The sequence below is a fragment of the Orcinus orca genome, chromosome 21, assembly GCF_937001465.1.
Source record: "Orcinus orca chromosome 21, mOrcOrc1.1, whole genome shotgun sequence".
Classification (NCBI taxonomy): domain Eukaryota; kingdom Metazoa; phylum Chordata; class Mammalia; order Artiodactyla; family Delphinidae; genus Orcinus; species Orcinus orca.
The window spans coordinates 16,417,829-16,439,504 of NC_064579.1; the positions used below are offsets into that span (position 1 = coordinate 16,417,829).

Here is a 21,676-nt window from a genome sequence, read left to right on the forward strand (position 1 = left end):
CTTTTACTGCAGTCTTCTCTGGGATTGTAACTTCCTCCATCAAAACTTTTCCACTAGCCTTATGTTTTCCAGATAGTTCTTGAACTCGTTTATCTGCTGCTGACTCCACTCCAAGTCTTTTTGTGACTGTGGGGTTATACCTTTTTATATCTATACTTCTTTTGGGAGAGACTCCCCAGATCTCCTGTGAGTAGTCAACCGTATGGAAGAAGCCCCCTCCCCTGTTTTTAAAATTAAAGTTTTAGCAATCACTGTTGCTTCTTTTTCCATGACTATACCTACATCCTTCTAGCAACACCGTTTCTTTATTTCTACTCCCTGCCTTCACCTAACTATAGAGCTTTAGTATCTGGCATATCAACAAAATGTCCAATAGAAACAAATTCAAAATAGGAGTAAATATGCTCTTAGAGAAGAGCTTGTTTGTGGCATTTGGTTTAGCTACTCAAATTTTTGCTTACTTTTAGGTGTGAATGTAAATGCATTTTTAGATAGATGGAATATATAAAGGTGCAGTACAACTGTATTTACAGTTTTAAAACATATATCCATGATTTTTATTTCTCCATTAAAGTGAATTCCAAAATTCTTAAAAATTGCTCTGTGCCTGTTACTAAAAATCATCAGAAGATTTAAGTTATATGTATAGGAGACGGCACAAAATGATTTTATCCCCTGTAATAAGAGTTGTCGGGCTTCTTATTTAAAGGGTCAGGATGGGCTTTTTTGCCCACACGCTTTCTATTAGAACTCCTCCACTCTGCCCTTATGTAGTGTAATAGCAAACATAGCAGTAAGTAAAGGTATCAGTGTGGCTGTGATGCAGTAACCCTTTATTCACGAATGACAAAGTTTGAATTCTGTATAATTTTTACCTCATGGAATATTCTATTTTTTTACCTCCGTTTAAACTATAAAATCTACTCTTAGCTTGCAGTTCATACTAAAACAGACCAACTCTTGTCCCAGAATTACCTGTTTTATTAATAGCTTTGTTAATGTTTCAATACTGATAATGTTTCTACTCTGTCCCATTATCCTTATCAGGCAAGCTAACGAAGAATATCAAATACTGGCTAACTCGTGGCGCTATTCCTCTGCTTTTTGTAACAAACTCTTCTTCAGTATGGTGGACTACGATGAGGGAACAGATGTTTTTCAGCAGGTAAAAGAGTTTTGTTTTAATAACATATTTAATAGAGTTAGTTAAGATTGCCGCATCTCTGTTTGCCAGATAAAAATACAATTCAGTGCATGCAATGAGTAGTTATTAATTATGTGATATGATTACAATAATTACAGTCAATGTTACCTTTATCAGTAGTTTTTGCCATTAGTGAGTAAACACATTTTGACTTTTCCATTATAGAGGAAGTATGTTTTTTCAGCATACAGTGGCAGTTTACATGCATTAGCCTTATTTTGATATATTGTATGTGGTTTGGGTGGTATTTTGCATAAATTTGTGAAATTTTATATAAGATTCAGTGTAAGTTTTACTTAACCTTTATGCTGCTTTGGGGGGATATAAGGCCTTTAAGGGGGTAATTAAAGTTATATGCGGTCATAAGGATGGGACCCTAACCCAATGGGACTCACGTCCTGCTTCCTATAAGGATACCAGTCCTATTGGAATTTGTCGTGATTACATCATCATCGCTAACATTGAGTCCTTATAAGTCCAAGGACTCTTCTAAGTACTTCATGTGTTTTCTTTCATTTAGCTTCATAACAGTCCAAAGAGAAATATGTTTTTTTGTTTTGTTTTGTTTTGTTGTGGTACGCAGGCCTCTCACTGTTGTGGCCTCTCCCGTTGTGGAGCACAGGCTCCGGACGCACAGGCTCAGCAGCCATGGCTCACGGGCCCAGTCGCTCCGCAGCATGTGGGATCTTCCCGGACCGGGGCACGAACCCGTGTCCCCTGCATCGGCAGGCGGACTCTCAACCACTGTGCCACCAGGGAAGCCCAAAATATGTTGTTTTTATCTCTATTTCATAGATGAGGAAATTAAGGTATGGAGAGGTTAACATCACTTGTGCAAGGTTACAGAGTTAGTATATGGAGATAATAAAATTAAATGGTGATAGAATTTGAGCTCAGCTGTCTGGCTTCTTGATCCCTGCTGTTACCCTGCAGGTATTAATTTCTTGTATTTATCACTACTTGATCATGCCTTTCAAATGTAAAACTTAGTGCCATACCCAGCATTGATTAGTTTGGGTATCTTGGTCTATTTTATTTTTCTCACATGTGACACTCTGGTGCAGTTCTTTACCACGTCATGGAAAAGTATTTAGTTCTGTAAAGACTCAAGCTAATTGTAAATGGTCCATTAGTGAGTGTTTCTGCTTACTTGCTTCCAGATTGATAATTCATTCTTCTTTGACAGTTTCTAGTTGAATAGAATAAATTCTCTCCTTTTGCCTTCAATACCCTTTACCCTTGGGCTTTCCTATTAGTATTCTTCATTTATTTTTTTCTTATAAATTTATTTTACCTTTTGGGCATGTTTCCTTTTGTCTGTCTATTCAGGAAGTATTATTGAATTGGTGAGAAAAACATACATAGTTCTTCCCCATAAGGAGCTTATAGACTAGGGAGCTAATAATATAAAAATAAAGAAAAACACATAAACATAAATGTGTAATTTCAAATAACCTCGTAAAGATAAATTACAGTACTATAACATCCAAATATTTTTTCATGTAATTTATACGTCTGTGTAGAATCTCAGGAGACTTGGCCTTAGAGATCATCAGATGGTAGTGCTATATATATAGCATTTGGTATATACATGAATATATATGTTCACTCAGTATATACATGAATCCTCTCTGCCATCTTAGGAAACAGTCACCCAGGTCCAGTCTGATTGCTAGAGCAGAGGCTTCAAGCCCAAACATCTACCCTGGCCAGGCGTGGAAGCTGAATGAGGGAAACCAGTTACATGAGTTTAGTTTCATTATGGGATCTTTGTTTATGTACATACTTAGTATATTAAAAACATTAGTTCTTCACTTGAATAATTAAATATGTTCCCTCCGATCTTTATTAGAACAAAATCTTTCTTGGTCTTTTTAAAAAATATATATATTTAATGGAAACACTCAAATTTCACTTTTTTCCTAACTGCTGTAAGAAATAAAATCAGCAGAATGCCATGCAGCTGACCGTTGGTTTCACTGGCATGGGTGGGGCTACAGTGGACTGGACAGGACCAGCCGACCCAGTGAGGGAGATGCAGCTCAGCTCTCTCTCTAGTGAAGAAATGCAGGCCAGTGGAGCTAGCTCTGTTTTTCAAGTAGAGACCCAAATAATGAATTTTTATATGAAATTTCCCTATCTTTAAAATGTTGGTAGCTAATTCGAATTAAAGAAAACCAAACAAAATTGTGGGACAAAGTAATCCTTCCTTTGTGCTAGGTACTGACTATATAGGCTGCCAGTATATAAACATATAGATATACTGTTAGATATAATTGTTGAGTTCTTTTATATGCTTTAAACATTTTTTTTTAACTTTGGCATAGATGTAAGAGTTAAAGTCAAGGGCTTCCCTGGTGGCACAGTGGTTGAGAGTCTGCCTGCTAATGCAGGGGACACGGGTTCGAGCCCTGGTCTGGGAGGATCCCACATGCCACGGAGCAGCTGGGCCCATGAACCACAGCTACTGAGCCTGCGCGTCTGGAGCCTGTGCTCCGCAACAAGAGAGGCTGTGACAGTGAGAGGCCCATGCACCACGATGAAGAGTGGCCCCTGCTCGCCGCAACTAGAGAAAGCCCTCGCACAGAAATGAGGACCCAACACAGCCAAAATAAATAAATAAATTTATTTAAAAAAAAAAAAAGAGTTGAAGTCAAGATTGTTTTTATTGAAAAATTTCCTCAGGTTAATTTTGAATCAGCAGAATTCCAAACACAGCACTGCTTTGTTTTTCCAAAACCTAGCCCCTGGCTTAGCAATGAGAGTTTTCATTTTAAAATGCAGCATTGCATAAAAGTTATAGATGCTAATGATTTTTATGGGGAATTATAATTACAAAAATAGCGAAGTGTATATTTTGTTTTACTTGGGAACTACTAAAAGGTTCTTAATGCGTATGTTTTCTTTCTTGCTAACTACTGAATCGCATTTTGTTGAAGTACTCTCTCTAAACTGATGTTTTAAAGCACTGTCGCTGTGGTGTCTGGATATGATATTAAGAACAAGGGAAGAAATTTGACAATCTCTGGCTTGTTGGAGACTTGTTTGGAAAGTAAATTATATGTGATTCCCGTGTGATGGCTGAGGCTAAGTGTCTGACAGCAGGCCAAAAAGTTAATGATGTGTTAGAAGGTGCTCTGCACTAGCAGTCAGGAGTGTGTTGTACCCTGCTTTGTGTAGCCTTGGGAATTTGTACATTTTAATTAGGATGAAAGCTTTGAATTGTATTTTTTTAACTCTAAAATTCTAGGATGTGAAGTGTCTTAGCGTGGAGTTTCTGATTGTTCTAATGCAGGGTACTTCCTCTCCCTTGAATCTTACATTTACATATTGGCTTACATATTGGCTGTAGCTATCTCTTGCGCATCTGTCAGGAAACACATGAACAAAATGTGGAGGGGGAGAAATCACAGGGAAGAGGGGAATTGGTGACTGTGTTCTGTTCAATTTAATAAAAATTACTTAATGTCCGTAACATGCAGGCCCACAGCTGGTACTGCTGTATCTTTACCTTGATGACAGCAAGCATGATCTGATGTTTGTTGTTACTTCAATTTGCTTTTTATTCTCATTATTGGGGAATTCTGAACTATATATTGGAAGTCAGGACCAAAAATCTCTTTGCCTTTCATTTGAAACATTTTTCATAATTCTTGGGCAGCAAGAGTTTAATCTGTATGTATGTTTTGCAGTTTACTCCTCAATGCAAATTAACCTCATATTTGTTTTTAGACATGATATTGTTTATACTAGTGTTTTATTCAGTATACTTTTCAAATGGAGCTTGCCTTTAGAAAATAGTTATGAGATATAACCATTTTGAGACAGTTGAAATAATGGAGGAGTTGAACAAAAGTCTTTAAAGTTTTAACAAAGAAGTCAATATACTTGAAATTAATTACATGATATATTTATCTTTCATCAAATGCCGGTCCTTTTTCTTTAATAACTGCTTAAGAAGTGAAAACAGTCCATGTACCACCAAATTACAGTGTTTCTATTTTGCACTTTGAACCATTTCATTCTTTAGTTGTAGAATTCTAGAAAATAAAGATGGAAATGGCCGATGAAATAGATGATGCAGCTGAGAATGTGAATGATGTATGTTAAATGTGAAGGTTCGGCAAGCTTGGCCTAATCCCTAAGTTCTTTTCTATTCAACAATATAGTAAGATGACTGAAAACAGTAGTTAAGCTCTGGAAAGCCACTTGGATTTTCATAATAAACGCTATCTTTCCAGAATTCATGCAGGAAAAAACCCCATAAAACGTCAGATGAAGGATATATAAAGATTGGTGGGATGTTGTATTTAGTATGTTTTATCTCATGTTTTACAGCTCAACATGAACTCTGCTCCTACATTTATGCATTTTCCTCCAAAAGGCAGACCCAAGAGAGCTGATACTTTTGACCTTCAAAGAATTGGATTTGCAGCTGAGCAACTAGCAAAGTGGATTGCTGACAGAACGGATGTTCATGTATGTTCATATTCCCTACCAGTTTTAATAACAGGCTAATTAGTGTGGTTTGGTAGAACGTTGTAATAAAGCCACAGGATTTTTTTCTTTTTTTCAATTTCTCTATGGAACATTTCTCCTTGCTTCAAGAAAACTGCATCTGATAGCTGTAAGTTAAACTTTGAGTTAGGTGAATTTAAATGGTTTTTAAAATAATGGCTCTTAAAATATCAGGGAACCATTAAAGAATATGTAAGTTAGGCAACCATTAAAGAATACATAAGTTAGGCACAAAGTAATTTCACAGGCTAAAAAATATACTGACTGTTGCTCAGCGGTCTTAGTAATCAAAGAAATTCTAATTAAAAAGCCAGATGTATAATTTTTAACTATCCTTTGAGCAAATAAAAATGGGATAATACCCACTTTTTCATGAGCCATGTGAGAAAATGCCACTGACATATACTGTGCTTGGGACTATAAATTGGTGTAACTATTCTAATGGTATGTGTCATGTCTTTATTTTATGGAATTTAACTTAATAACTCCACTTGAAGGAATTTAACTTAAGGATATAATCAGGAATGATTTAAATTCTTAACCATAGGAAAAAAAGTTTAAAGTTCATTTTAATGGAAAAAATCGTAAAGAAATCAAATGTGTAAAAATAAGAGACTAATTAAGTGTGCCAGAGTCTAGACAGTGGTTTGCAAGAATATCTGATGTAGAAAGAAGCTTAAGGTATAACAAGTGAAAAAGTAGGTTAGAAAAATAGTATTTATAGTATGACTCAGTAAAGCATAAATATGAGTGTAGATGTATAGACAGTTTATTCAGCAAGTAAATGAACAAAAATGTTGATGATAGTTCATGTCTGTGTGGAGCGCTTAATGTCACCAGAATGTTCTACAGTGAACAATTATAACCAGCTACTTTAAAATTATATTTACCTTAGAAGTAATTCAGAAGCATTGATTTTTACCATAAGGTGTAAACACATTTATTCTCAGTTGAGACAGACGTCTCTCATATTATACTACCGTCATTGTAAATAAAATAATATAGGTATTAATGATATTTTGGTGGCTAAACTTACTTCCTAACTCATCAGTTTTTTGGAAATGTTTTGGCAGATATTCAGCTCTACAATGTATCATTTATTTGGTACAAAATATTAAAGGTAATATGGAAAAGTACTATTAATTCTTTATAAGAAATACTAAATTTTAATCAGAAATGATTCTAACCTATTATCATACTTACGCATTGTTAGTAGATATTTTTTTACAAATGTGGATCTATTTATAAATAATTTCAAATTAAAAAGTTCCACAGATGAAAATAGTATAAATAGTTCCAGTGTATACCCTTTATCAGGATTCACATAGTGTTGACTTTTTACAACTTTTGCTTTGCCATTCTTATTCTTACCTCTCCTCCACCCTGTCTCTCCACACATACTTACACACCCACACACAGTCTTTTTCTGAACCATTTTAAGGTGAATTGCATCTCCTAAGAAATACATGAAGATGGTACGGTTACCACCTTCACAGATTTACACTGGTATAATATTTCTATTTGAGCTATGGTATATATTCTAGCTTTGTCAGTTGACCTAATACTATCCTTTAATAATATTTTCCCACCTTCAGTACAAGATCCAGTCTAGAGTTAGGTATTACATTTACTTGTCCTTTAGCCTTGTTTAACCTGGAACATTTCCATAACTTATCTAAAACTTTGACATCTTGAAGAATATAATCCTCTCGCACTTTTTGAACTGAATGATCCTTATTTGATTTGCCTGATGTTTTTTTTTTTTGACTGGATTCTGCTAATGCATTCTTGACCACAATACCACAGAGGTCATGTTTTGTTCTAACTACATGTATAGCCCATGATGCCCTCTGTCCCTCATTGGTGATGTTAATTTTGAACATCTTATCATGGTGTCTTTTATTTCTCCATTATGTAATTACTATTCTTCCCCCCCCCACTTTCTAATTAGTAAGCTATTCTAATTAGTAAGCTATCTATGTGGAGATACCTTAAGATCATGCAAATATCTTACTCCTCATCAAAATTTTGTCAATATTTAGCATCCATTGATGAACCTTGCCTGATCCAGTTTTTATCATGATGGTTGCAAAATGATGATGTTCCAGTTCCAGCACTTTGTCCATATTTCTAGTTGGCTCATAGCATTCTACTGTAAGCAAGAGTCCTCCCCTCTTCATCACTTACTCATTCATTGGTACAGACTCATGAATTGCTTTTTTTTTCCTCCAGTGGTTTGTAAGTTATTACTGTGCCTAAATGTTTTGGTGCCAAAATTGTTCTAGATTTGACTAGTGGGTGTCCCTTCATGCTGGCTTCCCTGTCCTTGTAACATGTCTCCATCATTTTCTTTTAAACACTTCCTTACTTTCTGACATAATATGTCTCAGGATCATCTTGTATCTACACATCTATTCTACCCAGTGCTCAGTTAGCCATCTCTCCTAGAAGCCTTGGTTTCCTCTCATGGGGAATGTTACTGGAACCAAGGTCTGTGAAAATTACAGCTACTTTAAAAAAAGTAGTCTGTATGCTTTGATAGTCACCATCAAAAACTGAAAAGACAACCCAAGAATGGGAGAAGTGTTTGCAAATCATTTTTCTTATAAGGGACTTATATCTAGTATATATGTAGGACTCTTAATAACTGATAAAAAGGCCACCCAATTAAAAAGTGAGCAAAGGATGTGAATAGACATTTCTTCAAGGAAAGTATACAAGTGGCCAGTAAGTACAAAAAAGATGCTCAACATCATTAGTTATCAGCAAAATGCAAATCAAACCCACAGTGAGATACCACTTCACACCCACTAGGGTGGCTAGAATCAAGAAATGATGTCATAAGCAAATACGAACCCACATACACCACTGGTGGGAATGCAAAATAGTGCAGCCACTTTGGTAAACAGTTTGACAATTCCTCAAACCATTAAACATAGAGTTTCTATGTGACCCAGCAATCCCACTCCTAGGTATATACCTGAGAGAAATGAAAACATACACCTACACAAGAACGTGTACAAGAATGTTTATAGCAGCATTATTCATAATAGCCACAAGGTGGAAACAACCCAAATACCCATCAACTGATTAAGTGATTAATGGATAAACAGAATGTGATATCCATACAATGGAATATTCAGCCATAAAAAGGAATGAAGCAGTGGCACATTTTCCAACAAGGATGAGCCTTGAAAAGATGATGCTAAGTGAAAGAAGCCAGTTACAAAATACTACATATTATATGAAATTCCAGAATAGGGAAATGTATAGAGACAGACAGTAGAGTTATTAGTGGTTGCTTAAGGTTGGAGGGTGAGAGGAATAAGGGAGTGAATGCTAAAGGGTATGGGATTTCCTTTTGAAGTGATTCAGATGTTCTGATACTGACTGTGGTGATGGTTGCACATACCTGTGAATATGCTAAAAAAAAAAATTGGATCGTGTACTTTCAAAGGGTGGATTGTATGGTATATGGATTATAGCTCAATAAAGCTATTAAAAAACACCTTTTAAAAAGTTCCAATTCGAAATAATACAAGTATTATACCCCCCATCTCACCTCTACTTTTTACCAGATGATTCCATGTTCCATGGGTGAACCAGAACAGCTCTGGGATGAATATAAGTAGGTTTTGCATATATTTAACTGTATTCACCTAAAAGCGCCTGAAGAGCAAGTCGTGTTACATAGCCATGATGTTTTAAGGCATGTATTTTTTGACTCATAAAGAGCAAAAGGAATGTTATTTCCAGGTATGAAAAGTAAGGTGACACCTTTCTGAATTATTTGTGTTAAAAGACTGGAAGGACTAGAATATGGTTCAGCGAAAAAGATTAATATTTTTCTTTAACTTTAAAAACTTTCATTGTATTCTTGCAGATTCGTGTCTTCAGACCACCCAACTACTCTGGCACCATTGCTTTGGCCTTGTTAGTGTCACTTGTGGGTGGTTTGCTGTATTTAAGAAGGAACAACTTGGAGTTCATCTATAACAAGACTGGTTGGGCCATGGTATCTCTGGTATGTTAACACATTTACCCTATTTCTTTGTGTAATGGTATAAGTTGTATAATATTAACAAAATGAGCCAGATTATTACTATAATGGAAATCAAGTCTGGATGAAAGGAATTAACTTTTTAGGACTGAAGGTGATATAATTTAAGTTCAGTTAGTCTAGACTGTGCTATCTTCCTTCTACGTTTCACTTTTAAAATATAATGTCTTTCCCTGTGTACTTGGCATATTACAAGTGCTAAATGAATGTATGTTGAATACATTTAGAAATATACTAAGAATTAGTAGTTTGGAGACTCTTACAAACTGAAGCAGTTGGAAATGTACTCATTCAGTTGTTTTTATCCAGCAACTCTTTTCTTGTGTCTCTACTATGTTCCTGATGTTTATTAGGTACTGGAGGTATAAAGGTAAGACATAGACCCTACCTGTACGTAATTCATCGTGGGGATACAAGCTAATCAGAAGACAAATACAGTGTAATGTTACACATGCTGTGATGGAGGTAAGCACAAAATATCATAGGAAGGTCACCTAATCTTGAGTGACGAAGGTCATGACAGGCTTCCTAGAGTGTGTGACATCATTTATGTTTTAGAATGATCACTTTGGTAGCAGTGGGCAATCAATTGAAGGGTATGTCTGGGATCAGGAAACCTGGTTAGGATACTATTAGGAGAATCCAGGTGAACGTGATCCTATTTCAGTTTGTACTAAAAGGATTTTTCTTCCCTTTATGATTGTGCTAAATTAAAAAAAATAATTAGCTAATAAAATGGAAATGTGAACAGCATATAAATAAAATATATTCAGTGATATATCTGATATTTAATAGTTATACTAATTAAAAATATTGGTGTAAAATAATATAAATGGTAGCATAATATCTATATTATGCAAACTTAAATTCTTACTAGAAAATGGAGCTTTCCTAATTATAGTGGATTAATATTTTTCTCTTTGCTTTTTATATTTTAAAGACATATGACTGTTTAAAGCAAAATATAACACTGCATTGATGGATTGGTGGGTTTGTTGTGTGTGCATGACAATAGCATGTTAAAGGATAAATTGAGCTATGTTGTTGAAAAGTTCCTATATTTTACCTGATGTGGTTCAATATCAACTTTAACTTGACTGGGATGAGTTTAAGATACATATTGTAATCCTCAGAGGAACAACTGAAAACATAATACAACGAGATTAGCTGGAAAGCTAAGAGAGTGATTAAAATGGAATACTAAAAATATATAATTAACACAAAGGAGGAATGAAAGGAGGAACAGAGGAGTAAAACACAAGAAACCCAGTACAATTTAAAAAATGACAGACCTAAATACCATCATATCAGTCATATCCTATCAATATACTTATGTACTTTAAATATAAACAGATTTAGTACCTCAATCAAAGGACAGATATTGTCAGTTTGGATCAAAATGCAATAGCAGACTATGTGCTGTCACACAGAATATGTAAAGGATTATTGCTACTCAGTTATAAGACAGAAATCATGGTTTTAAAAAATGACACTCTGTTTATAGGTAAGATGGCATTATACATATGCCAACCTTTTTCTCCTGGTGATATAACTATAAAACGTGGAGAGAATGCAAGGCTCAAGTATTTGATGTTTTTAAAAAGTGTCAGCAGGTAGATCAGGTAAGAACATCAGCTTTCAAAATGACATCTAATTAGAAGATGTTGAGGGTTGATAATTTTTTGTTTACTATTTTGGTTTTTCTTGACTTAAACTCAGTTCAGCTTGAAAGTTGAAAGTGAGCCATGTGGAGCAAAGATATCTAGAAGATATCTGTGGTTCTGGCTCAAGGAGCAGTAAAGGGAATCTATAAAGCTCATCAACAAAATGAAAAGCTTTTGGTGTCATATTCAAAATATTGCTGTGAAGACTAATGTCAGGGAGCTTTTTCCCTATATTTCTTCTAGGAGTTTTACAGTTTCAGGTCTTATATTTAAATCTTGAATCCATTTTGAGTTGATTTTTGTGAGTGGTATAAGATAGGAAGTAGTTATTCACCTTATTTTGTATGTGAATATTCACTTTTCCCAGCACTGTTTATTGAGGGGACTGTCCTTTCCCTGATGTATATTCTTTGCTTTCTTGTCAAATATTTATTGATGGCATATGCATTAGTTATTTGTGAGCTCTCAATTCTATTCCATTGGTTTATGTGATTTTTATGGTGGTACCATACTGTTTTGATTACTGTAGCTATGTTATATAGTTTGATTTCAGGAAATGTGATGCTTCCCACTTTTTTTTTTTTTCTCAGGATTGCTTTGGCTATCTGGGATCATTTTGTGGTTCCATATGAATTTTTGTATTGCTTTCTCTATTTCTGTGAAAAATGCCATTGGAATTTTGATAGTGATTGCATTGAATCTATAGATGGCTTGGGGTAGTGTGGACATATTAACAATATTAATTCTTCCAATCTAGGTAGTTGGATATCTATAGTTGGACACAAGATGCTTCCCATTTGTTTTCTTTAATTTCTTTCATGAATGTCATGTACAGATCTTTCACCTCCTTAATAAAATGCTTAGGAATAGAATTTAACTGTTTTTGATACTGTTGTAAATGGGATTTTTAAATTTCTTTTTTGGATAATTTATTATTAGTGTAGAAATGCAACTGAGTTCTGTATGCTGATTTTGTGTTTTGTTTTGTTATTTGGCTGTGTTGGGTCTTCATTGCTGCACATGGGCTTTCTTCGCTAATCCTTGTTGCGGTGCACGGGCTTCTCATTGCAGTGGCTTCTCTGTTGTGGAGCATGGGCTCTAGGTGCGTGGGCTTCAGTAGTCGTGGCACACGGGCCCAGCAGTGGCACAGGGGCTTAGTTGCTCCATGGCATGTGGGATCTCCCTGGACCAGGGCTCAAACCTGTGTCCCCTGCATTGGCAGGCAGATTCTTAACCACTGCACCACCAGGGAAGTCCTTGGAAGTCCTTGTATGTTGATTTTGAATCCTGCAACTTTAGTGAAGAAATCAGTGATTAGTTCAAACCCTTTTTTGGTGCAGTCTTTAGGAAGATCATATCATCTGCAAACACAGTTTCACTTCTTTTTCTTGCCTAATTGCTCTAGATAGTACTTTAGTACTATGTTGAATAAGATTGATGATAGGACACCCTTTCTTGTTTCTGATCTTAGAGGGAAAGCTTCCAGCCTATCACAGTTGAACATATTAGTTGGGAGCTTATTGTATCTGGCTTTTATCATGTTGTTGTACATTCTTTCTATACCCAATTTATTGAGTTTTTATCATGAAAGGATGTGGAATTTTGTCAAATGCTTTTTCTATATCAACATCAATTATCATGTGATTTTTGTTAATTGATATATCTCATTGATTGATTTGCAGATGTTGAATCGTCTTTACATCCCAGGGATAAATCCTACTTGTTAATGGTGTATGACTCTTTTAATGTGCTGTTGAATTTGGTTTACTGTATTTTGTTGAGAATTTTTCATGTCTATTCAGCAGGGATATTGATCTGTAGCTTTATCTTTTCGTATTGGTGTAATACTGGCCTCATACAATGAGTTTGGGAGTGTTCCCTCTTTAATTGTTTGGAAGAGTTTGAAAAAGGATTGGTATTAATTCTTCTTTAAATATGTGGTAGTATTTTCCAGGGAAACCATCTGGTCTTGGGCTTTTCTTTGTTAGGAGGTCATTAATTACTGATTCAATCTCCTTACTTGTTATAGGTCTGTTCAAATTTTCTATTTCTTCATGATTCAGTCTTGATAGGTTTGTGTTTCAAGGGTTTATCTGTTTCTTCTAGGTTATCCAATTTGTTGGCATACAGTTGTTCATAGTAGTCTCTTATAATCCTTTGTATTTCTGTAGTATGAGTTTAATGTCTCCTCTTTCATTTTATTCATTTACCTTGTCACTTGCAATCATTTTTTCCTTCACGTCTGTTTTGTTTGATGAGTGCATAGCTACTCTGTTTTTTTCTTTTGGTTTCCACTTGTGTGAAATATCTTTTTCCATCCCTTTTTTTGAAATTATTTGTCTCCTTGAAGCTGAAGTGAGATTCTTGAGGGCAGCATATAGTTATGTCTTCCTTTTTTATCCATTCGTTCACTCTGTGCCTTTTGTTTGGATAACTTAATCCATTTATATTTAAAGTAACTTTTGGTAGATAAGGACTTACTAATGTTATCTTATTAACTGTTTTCTAGTACCATATTACAGTTTTAGAGTATTCTGAATTTGACTATATACTTGCCTTTACCAGTGTGTTTAGCATGAAGAATGTTTTTCAGTATTTCTTGTAAGGCAAATCGATTGGTGATGAACTTCTTACCTTTTGTTTGTCTGGGAAAGTTTTTTATCTATCCTTCATCCCTGAAGGATAACTTTGCCAGGTAAAGTTCTCTTGGCTGGCTTTTTTTTTTTTCTTGTAGCATTTTTAATGCTTCATTCCACTGTCTCCTGGCTTGCAAGGTTTCTGCTGAGAAATACACTGATAGCCTTAAGGGGGTGTATCTTGGAGAAGATGATTTAGGGTTGAAATTTGGTGGTACTATGCTGGGAGAACAGTATTTTGCAAAGTGGAGAAAATAAATTAGGGCAGGATTCTGCACGTTTGTGTTTAGCAAATATGCTTAGAGAGAGTAGTTTTGAAAATAAGTCTACTTTTTAGTAACTTTACTGCTGTTAAAAACTATCTTTTTTCCCTCAATTTTAATTACATCAGGAAGGGACATTCCCTAGGGATAACCTCTAATAAGCAAAGCAATCCTTTGACTTTTTCCAAAGACTTTTATGTAAATATACATATGTATAAGTATTTTTAAAAATATATTGTTCAGTGACAGTTGTATTTGTTTCCTAATTGTGAAAATTCAGATTTAATTCTGTTTTGGGGGTTCTTTTCATCAGGCATTATTTCTTAAACTTTCTGCCCCTTTCTTCTTTTCTCCTGGGACTCCAGTAATGCACAGATAGTTCCTTTTAGAGTTATGTAGGTTTTTGTCACTCTTTTCTATTCTTTTCTCTGTTCCCCCGACTGGATAATTTCAAGTGATCTCTACAGATTCTTTCTTCCAGTTGATCCAATCTGATGTTGATATTCTCTATGACATTTTTCATTTTATTTGTCATATTCTTCAGCTCCCAAATTTCTATTTGGTTCTTCTTTATGAATCCTATCTCTCTGTTAAACTTCTCATTTTGTTCATGTATTATTTTCCTGATTTTATGGAATTATCTTTGTGTGTTTTCTTGTAGCTCATTGACTGAGCTTCCTTAAAACAACTATTTTGAATTCTTTATTAGTTGGTCACTGGAAAATTGTACTCCTTTGATGGTGTCATGTTCCTTGAAATTGAAGTCTTGCATTGCTTTCTTCATATTTGAAGAAGTGTACCTCTTCCAAAATTAGGTGGCTTTGGGAGAGAAATTCCTTTCTTCAGTCATGTTAGGGACTCTGAGGCTTTCTCAGATCTTTTCTGTGGATAAGCCTGTTCCGCCTTGTGGGCATACTCAAGATTGTATCCTTTCTCTCAATCTTGTAAAGCTAGGTCGGGTGCTGATAGCCTCCCATTTGCTCACTTTCCCTAGGGTGTTGCTGAATGCTCTAGTTTGTGTCCTTTCTCCTAGTCCTGCAGAGTTGACTGGCTTTCTGCACGTGCCAGTAGCTGTCACAGAGGCTTACTTTCACCACCTTCAGGGTAAGCCATGGCAAATGCTGCTTATGAACATAGAAGCAAAAAGTTTTTTGAAAACGTGTTACCAACCAAATTTAGCTAATTCATGATGAATTAATAAGAAAGTGAACTTTCTTAATTAGGTTAAGGGTATCTTAAAATTTCTAGCAAATATCTTAAAAATGATGCCTACAATCACCTGCTTTTCATCATTTTACTAGTGGTCTTAGTCAAAGCCTAAGAACAGAAAAAGAAATACAGGGAACAAAAAAGTGTAAAAGAGATTTACCTAAGATATGATTTGCCTATGGTATGATTGTCCATATGGAAATTTCATCACAATTTATGGAGAACCAATAATGAAATTAATACTAAGTTGAACAGTTTTCTGAATTCAAAGTCAGTCCCCAAGAATCATTAGTAAACAATTTCAATAGATAATTGAAAATATAGTCTCTTTCCCAATAGGAAGAAGAAAAGTAATGGTACTTAAAAATAAAAGTAAAAATAAAAAGTAACAAAAGAGGAAACTTTAATATATATGCATACAAATGTATATGCATACAAATATATATGCTAAGTGTCAGTTTGTTCCTTTTGCCTTCTTGCAATAGCCCTTCCTCCTTCCATTTTTCTTTTCAACCAAGAATTAGTGGTGTTTATGACTGAGTTGGTTGTGATAGGATAGACTAATAAGCAGCCCAAGCAAATCACCTTAAAGCACCCATCATCTGCAATAATAACTAGAGTCTAGAAATTCACAGAGAACCTCTATGGCTTTGTGGTAGATAGAGAAGTACAAATTTGAAGTTTGGATTTTTTAGAGTAAGGAAGATAAGCGTTTTCAAGGAAAGTGTCTTAATATTTTCTCACTTTTTGATAATTGAGTTAAAAGAGATGAATTAGTTTATACTCTGTTTAGTATAACTGGATACTATGGATGATCTCAATCACCATAGTCATTACGTTTCAAAGCGTTTTGGGTTTTGCTCAGGTTGCTTCATTCAGTAAAACTACCCTGTTTCTTGGTAAAAATACAGCACTTCTTTCAAAGTGTTGTTGGAAAGTTAAAACTCCTTTAGTATTTCAACATCAATATACCAAATTTTGTCACTGTTTCAGTCTACTAAAAAACTGTCTACTTAAGATGTAATCCTGTGGCTGAAGTGGACTCAGATGACATTAGCATGCCTTCTTCATTATTCTCTCTCCTTGAGAAGAGCCCCAGAATTATTGTTGAAAGTTAGTAATAACAGGCATTACTGTTTACTGCATCGCTTCCTTCTTTTGGGGTATGTTTTATATGCTTATTCCCTATAATAACTATGAAAAGGAATTTGTATTATCCTCAAACAAGGAAACTAAGATTCAGTAAACTCAATTTGCAGAAGCTCACACAGCTAGAAAATGGTTAACTGGGATTTGATTCTGTGTGTGTGTCTGACTTCAAGTTCTGTATTCTTTTCACAGTGCTGGGTTCTCTAAATCTGGGCACGTGTCTCGTATGCCGGATGTTTAACCCAGGGCATGCAGTGAGCCATTAGGACTGTAAATAAATGCCTAAGAACATTTATGTGATGCATATATGTTAGTACTCCAACAATCAATTTTCTTGCACCTCTGCTACATCATGCAGATTTGTTTTTCTTCTTTGAATCCTTGAAAGCTAATGTGCTTGGCATAACAGAAGATATTCTAACATTCACAAACACATACTTGAGAAGGAAATCTGGGCAGGTATATCTGCTCCCCAGTGGCAGCCTTTCAGAAGTCAGTAACAGGATGCAGAGAACAGACATGTTTTCAAACAATACATTTGAAAACTACTCTGAATATAAAATGTTCATTTGTGGGGTTTTTTTCTTATGGCTTATGAAACTATTCAAGTCACTTAAACAATGAGGTCAGATAAATAATTTGAATCTCCTTTACCATTTTCTGTCTGATAGTCACTATTACCACCCCAAACTTGCAAACTTGATTTTTGTTTATAAAGAAAAACTATTTTTAAGTGAAAAACTGGATTTGTTCAATTCCAGTCTTTTTTAAAATCCTATTCTTGGGATATCCTTACAAAGTTAAGAGGCTATCCAAAATGCTGAAGCATTTATTCAGATTCTTAAACATCTATTAAAAGCAACCAATATCCCATTTTCCTTTGGAAATGAGAATATATTTTAAAATAATTTTTGGCAAAGTCTTATCATCTGATTTGTAGAAACTCTGATGAAAGCCTTGGATTGCACAGTAAAATGAAAGCTCCTAAAATAAAAATAGTAATGAACTATACAACAGCAGACCACTTCTGTAATGAAGAAATTTATATGCAAAAGGAAAATAATGAGGAAAAACAATTCGGTAGAGAATTTCTAGCCACATGCTCACTTCTTAGTAAAGAACAAGTCTACCTACAATTAGCAGTTGTGTCTTACCACTGAACCTGTGCAGAAGTACTTCTGGGATTACTTAGACTGTATTCTGTGGCTGGTAATTTTTTTCTTTTTCATTATCATATTCATATTATTGTTTATGACTCACGGGATTAAGAATGAAATGTATACTGGGGAGAGAAGGCTATTCATAGTGCTTTAGGGTGTAGGATAGAGACAAAGCTTGCAATTGCACAGGGGAGGTAACATATGGAAATGTTGAAACATACATAGACATTGGAGCTTCCTGGTTTTGAGTTTAAAAAAAATAGGTAAAGGAGTATTCGTAAGTACTTCCTGGTCTCATGCTTCCTAAGGGGAAAAAAGTGCTTGTTAACTACTATTTAATAGGTACTGATGATTGCTTATGGAGCTGAATATACATTGGTTCTGTTTTGGTTTAACTTGGCTTTCCAAACTTCCTCCACCCCCTAAAGATGGAGGATGGTGGACAATAAGCATACACAGTACGTGCTTCATGGTGAGTTTAAAGCAAAATGGTTGAGTAAAGTATTGAACTACACCAGTACATAACTTCAGAGAGTGTAGGATAGATATATAGTTTATGGTCTTCAGGAAGAAATGTTGTCTAGGAATATCAAAATGAGTTAAAATGTTATGTTTTGTAGCCCTTGAATGCAGAGCTTCATGGAAGGCTAATGCTCTTCAGAGATGGCTGTCATTTCAAACCAGAAATATGAGTGTGAGGAGTAGTTACATTCATTAAAAACACAAAGAAAAACATCCTAAGAATCTGCGAGTAAAACCATGAAAGATAAAACATCATTTAAAAGGTCTAATAACCCAAACCTTATTATTACAGTAAATCTCAGTAGGATAGAAGCTGTTTTCTGCCTTTTAACACTGATGCTCTGCATTATAGGATGATTCACATACCTTAATGTTTCTTCTGTCTCAAAGAAATTATATCAGTTTAATTATGTTAGTTTTATGAAAAACTAATATATATTATTACACAATTTTCACAATTCCTGAAAGGTTCTTTGGTGTCTATACATTATGGTGTATCAGTAGAAATGTATTGTTTTGTGAGTGCTCTGAAGTCAGGGCAGCTCTGACTTCAAATAGAGTGGAATAAGCTCCTTTTTCTTTCAAATTTTTCTTGAATAAAATTATGTACTTTGTAATATCATAAAGGTACGATCTTGTGGCATATTATTTTGTTATCTTTCCAAGTGAAAAGCAAATAATTGCTGATAATATTTGTTTGAATAAAAAGTTTTTCCCATCAGGCAAGTGAATCATTTGCCCATTTGAAGACAGGTATGTCCGTTATTTCTGTGTATTTTTGTTTGGGTCAGGAGTATGGCAACAATATAATGAATTAATATCTTCTTAGGGTATATTTTTCTTAATAAATCTAGCACTTAATTTTCCTTCAGGAGGATAGATAATGTTCTCACTAAACTCGAAGAACATTTTAAAATTACTCATAGATAGATGGACCTGCCTTTTTTTTTTTTTTTTTTGCATTTGAATGTGGTTGTCTGAGTTTTTTGCTTATTATAAAGTCGCCAGTAAGCCTCAATGTGAAGATCCAGTACATGGAGTGACCACCTAGCTTCTATACTCCATTTATCATAAGATTTCTCAATAGAGGGAACATAATAAAGGCCCTACATGACAAGCCCACAGCTGACATAGTACTCAGTGGTGAAAAGCTGAATACTTTTCCTCTAAGATCAGGAAGGAAGCAAGGATGTCCACTCTCACCACTTTTGACATATTCAAAGTCCTAGTCAGAGCAATTAAGCAAGAAAAAGAAATAAAGGACATCCAAATCAGAAAGGAAGAAGTAAAACCATCACTATTTTCAGATAACATAATACTGTATATAGAAAACCCTGAAGACTCCACCAAAAAACTACTACAGTTAGTTAGTAAATGAATTCAATAAAGTTGCAGGCTAAAGAAAATCAATATATAGAGAGCTATGTGGCATTTCCATATACTAATATCAGACTATCAGAGAAATTAAAAAACCAATTCCATTTACAATTCATCAAAAAGAATAAAATACCTAGGAATAAGTTTAACCAAGGAGTTGAGAGAACTGTACACCAAAAACTATTAAGATATTGATGAAAGAAATTGAAGATGATACAAATAAATGGAAAGTTATATAATGCTCATGGATTGGAAGAACTAGTATTGTTAACATGAACTACCAAATATTATACTACCCAAAGCAATGTACAAATTCAGTGCCATCCCTATCAAAATTCACAGAAATAGAAGAAATCCTAACGTTTGTATGGATCCATAAAAGACCCTGAATAGCAAAATCAATCTTAAAAACAAAGTTGGAGGCATCATGCTCCCTGATTTCAAACTTTATTACAAAGCTGTAGTAATCAAAATATAATGGTATTGGAATAAAAATGGACATACAGATCAATGGAACAGAATAGAGAGCCCTGAAATAAACACACACATATGTGGTCAATTAATTTATGACAAAGTAGCCAAGAATATACATTGGGGAAGGACAGTCTCTTCAATAAATGGTATTGGGAAAACTGGACAGCCACATGCAAAGGAATAAAACTTGACCCCTACCCTTACCCTGTACACAGAAATTAAAATGGATAAAAGAGTTGAATGTAAGACCTGAAACGATAAAACTCCCAGGAGAAAACCTAGGTGGTAAGCTCTTTGATGTTGTTCTTGGTGATAAGTTTTTGTATTTGACATCAAAAACCAAGGCAAAACAAGCAAAAATAAACAAGTGGGACTACATCAAACTAAAAAGCTTCTGCATAGCAAAGGTCGACAAAATGAAAAGGCAACCTGAATGGAAGAAACTATTTGCAAATCATGTATTTGATAAGGGGTTGATATCCAGGATATATAAAGAACTCATACAACTCAGTAGTAAAAACAACAAACAAGTCAATTAAAAAATAGGCAGAGGATCTGAATAGACATTTTCCTAAAGAGATACAGATGGTGCAGGTACATGTGAAAAGATGCTCAGTATTACTGATCATCAGAGAAGTGCAAATAAAAACCACCATGAAATGTCACTTCACACCTGTAAGAATAGCTATTATTAAAATGTCAAGAAATAACAAGTGTTGGAACCCTCGTGCACTACTGGTGAGAATGTAAATTGGTATAGCCGCTGTGGAATAGCATATGGAGGTTCCTTAAAAAATTAAAGTAGAACTACTATATGATCTAGCAATTCTTCTAGATATTTATCAGAAGAAAACAAAAAAACTAATATATATTTACCTCCATGTTCATTGCAGCATTATTTACAATAGCCAAGATATGGAAACAGTCTAAGTTTCCATCAATGAATGGATAAAGACATTGTGGTAAATACAATGAATATTATTCAACTATTAAAAAATTAAATCTTGCCATTTGTGACAACATAAGTGGACCTTGAAGGCATTATTATATTGGGTTGGCCAGAAAGTTCGTTCGGTTAGTGAATACGTTGTTCAGTAAAGTTCTTGGTGAAACTGAAGAATGTGTACTTAAAACCAAACGAATTTTTTGGCCAACCCAATACCAAGTGAAGAAAGGCTTACATGTGGAATCTAAGACAAAAACAAAAAGAGCAACCCCCCCCAAAAAAAAAAACCCAACAAAACCAGAGATACAGAGAAGAGGGGGTGCGTGGTGCAAGTAGGTGAAATGGGCACAGGGTGTCAAAAGGTACAAACTTCAGTTATAAAGTAAATGACTATTGGGGATGTAATGTACAACATGGCAACTATAGTCAGTACTGTACTGCATATTTCAAAGTTGTTAAGAGAATAGATCTTAAATGTTCTCATCACAAGAAAG

General features: G+C 34.7%; 1 protein-coding gene across 3 annotated transcripts in view; it reads left to right on the top strand.

Moving 5' to 3' along the window:
• TUSC3 (tumor suppressor candidate 3) overlaps positions 1-21,676 on the top strand; it is a 183,035-nt gene that overhangs the window by 76,414 nt on the left and 84,945 nt on the right. For all 3 annotated transcript variants that reach the window (XM_004277167.3, XM_004277166.3, XM_033400629.2), the window contains exons 3-5: positions 1,048-1,165; positions 5,543-5,683; positions 9,606-9,746. In XM_004277167.3, coding sequence (XP_004277215.1) covers positions 1,048-1,165; positions 5,543-5,683; positions 9,606-9,746 — 400 coding nt within the window. The remainder of the gene's footprint in view (positions 1-1,047; positions 1,166-5,542; positions 5,684-9,605; positions 9,747-21,676) is intronic.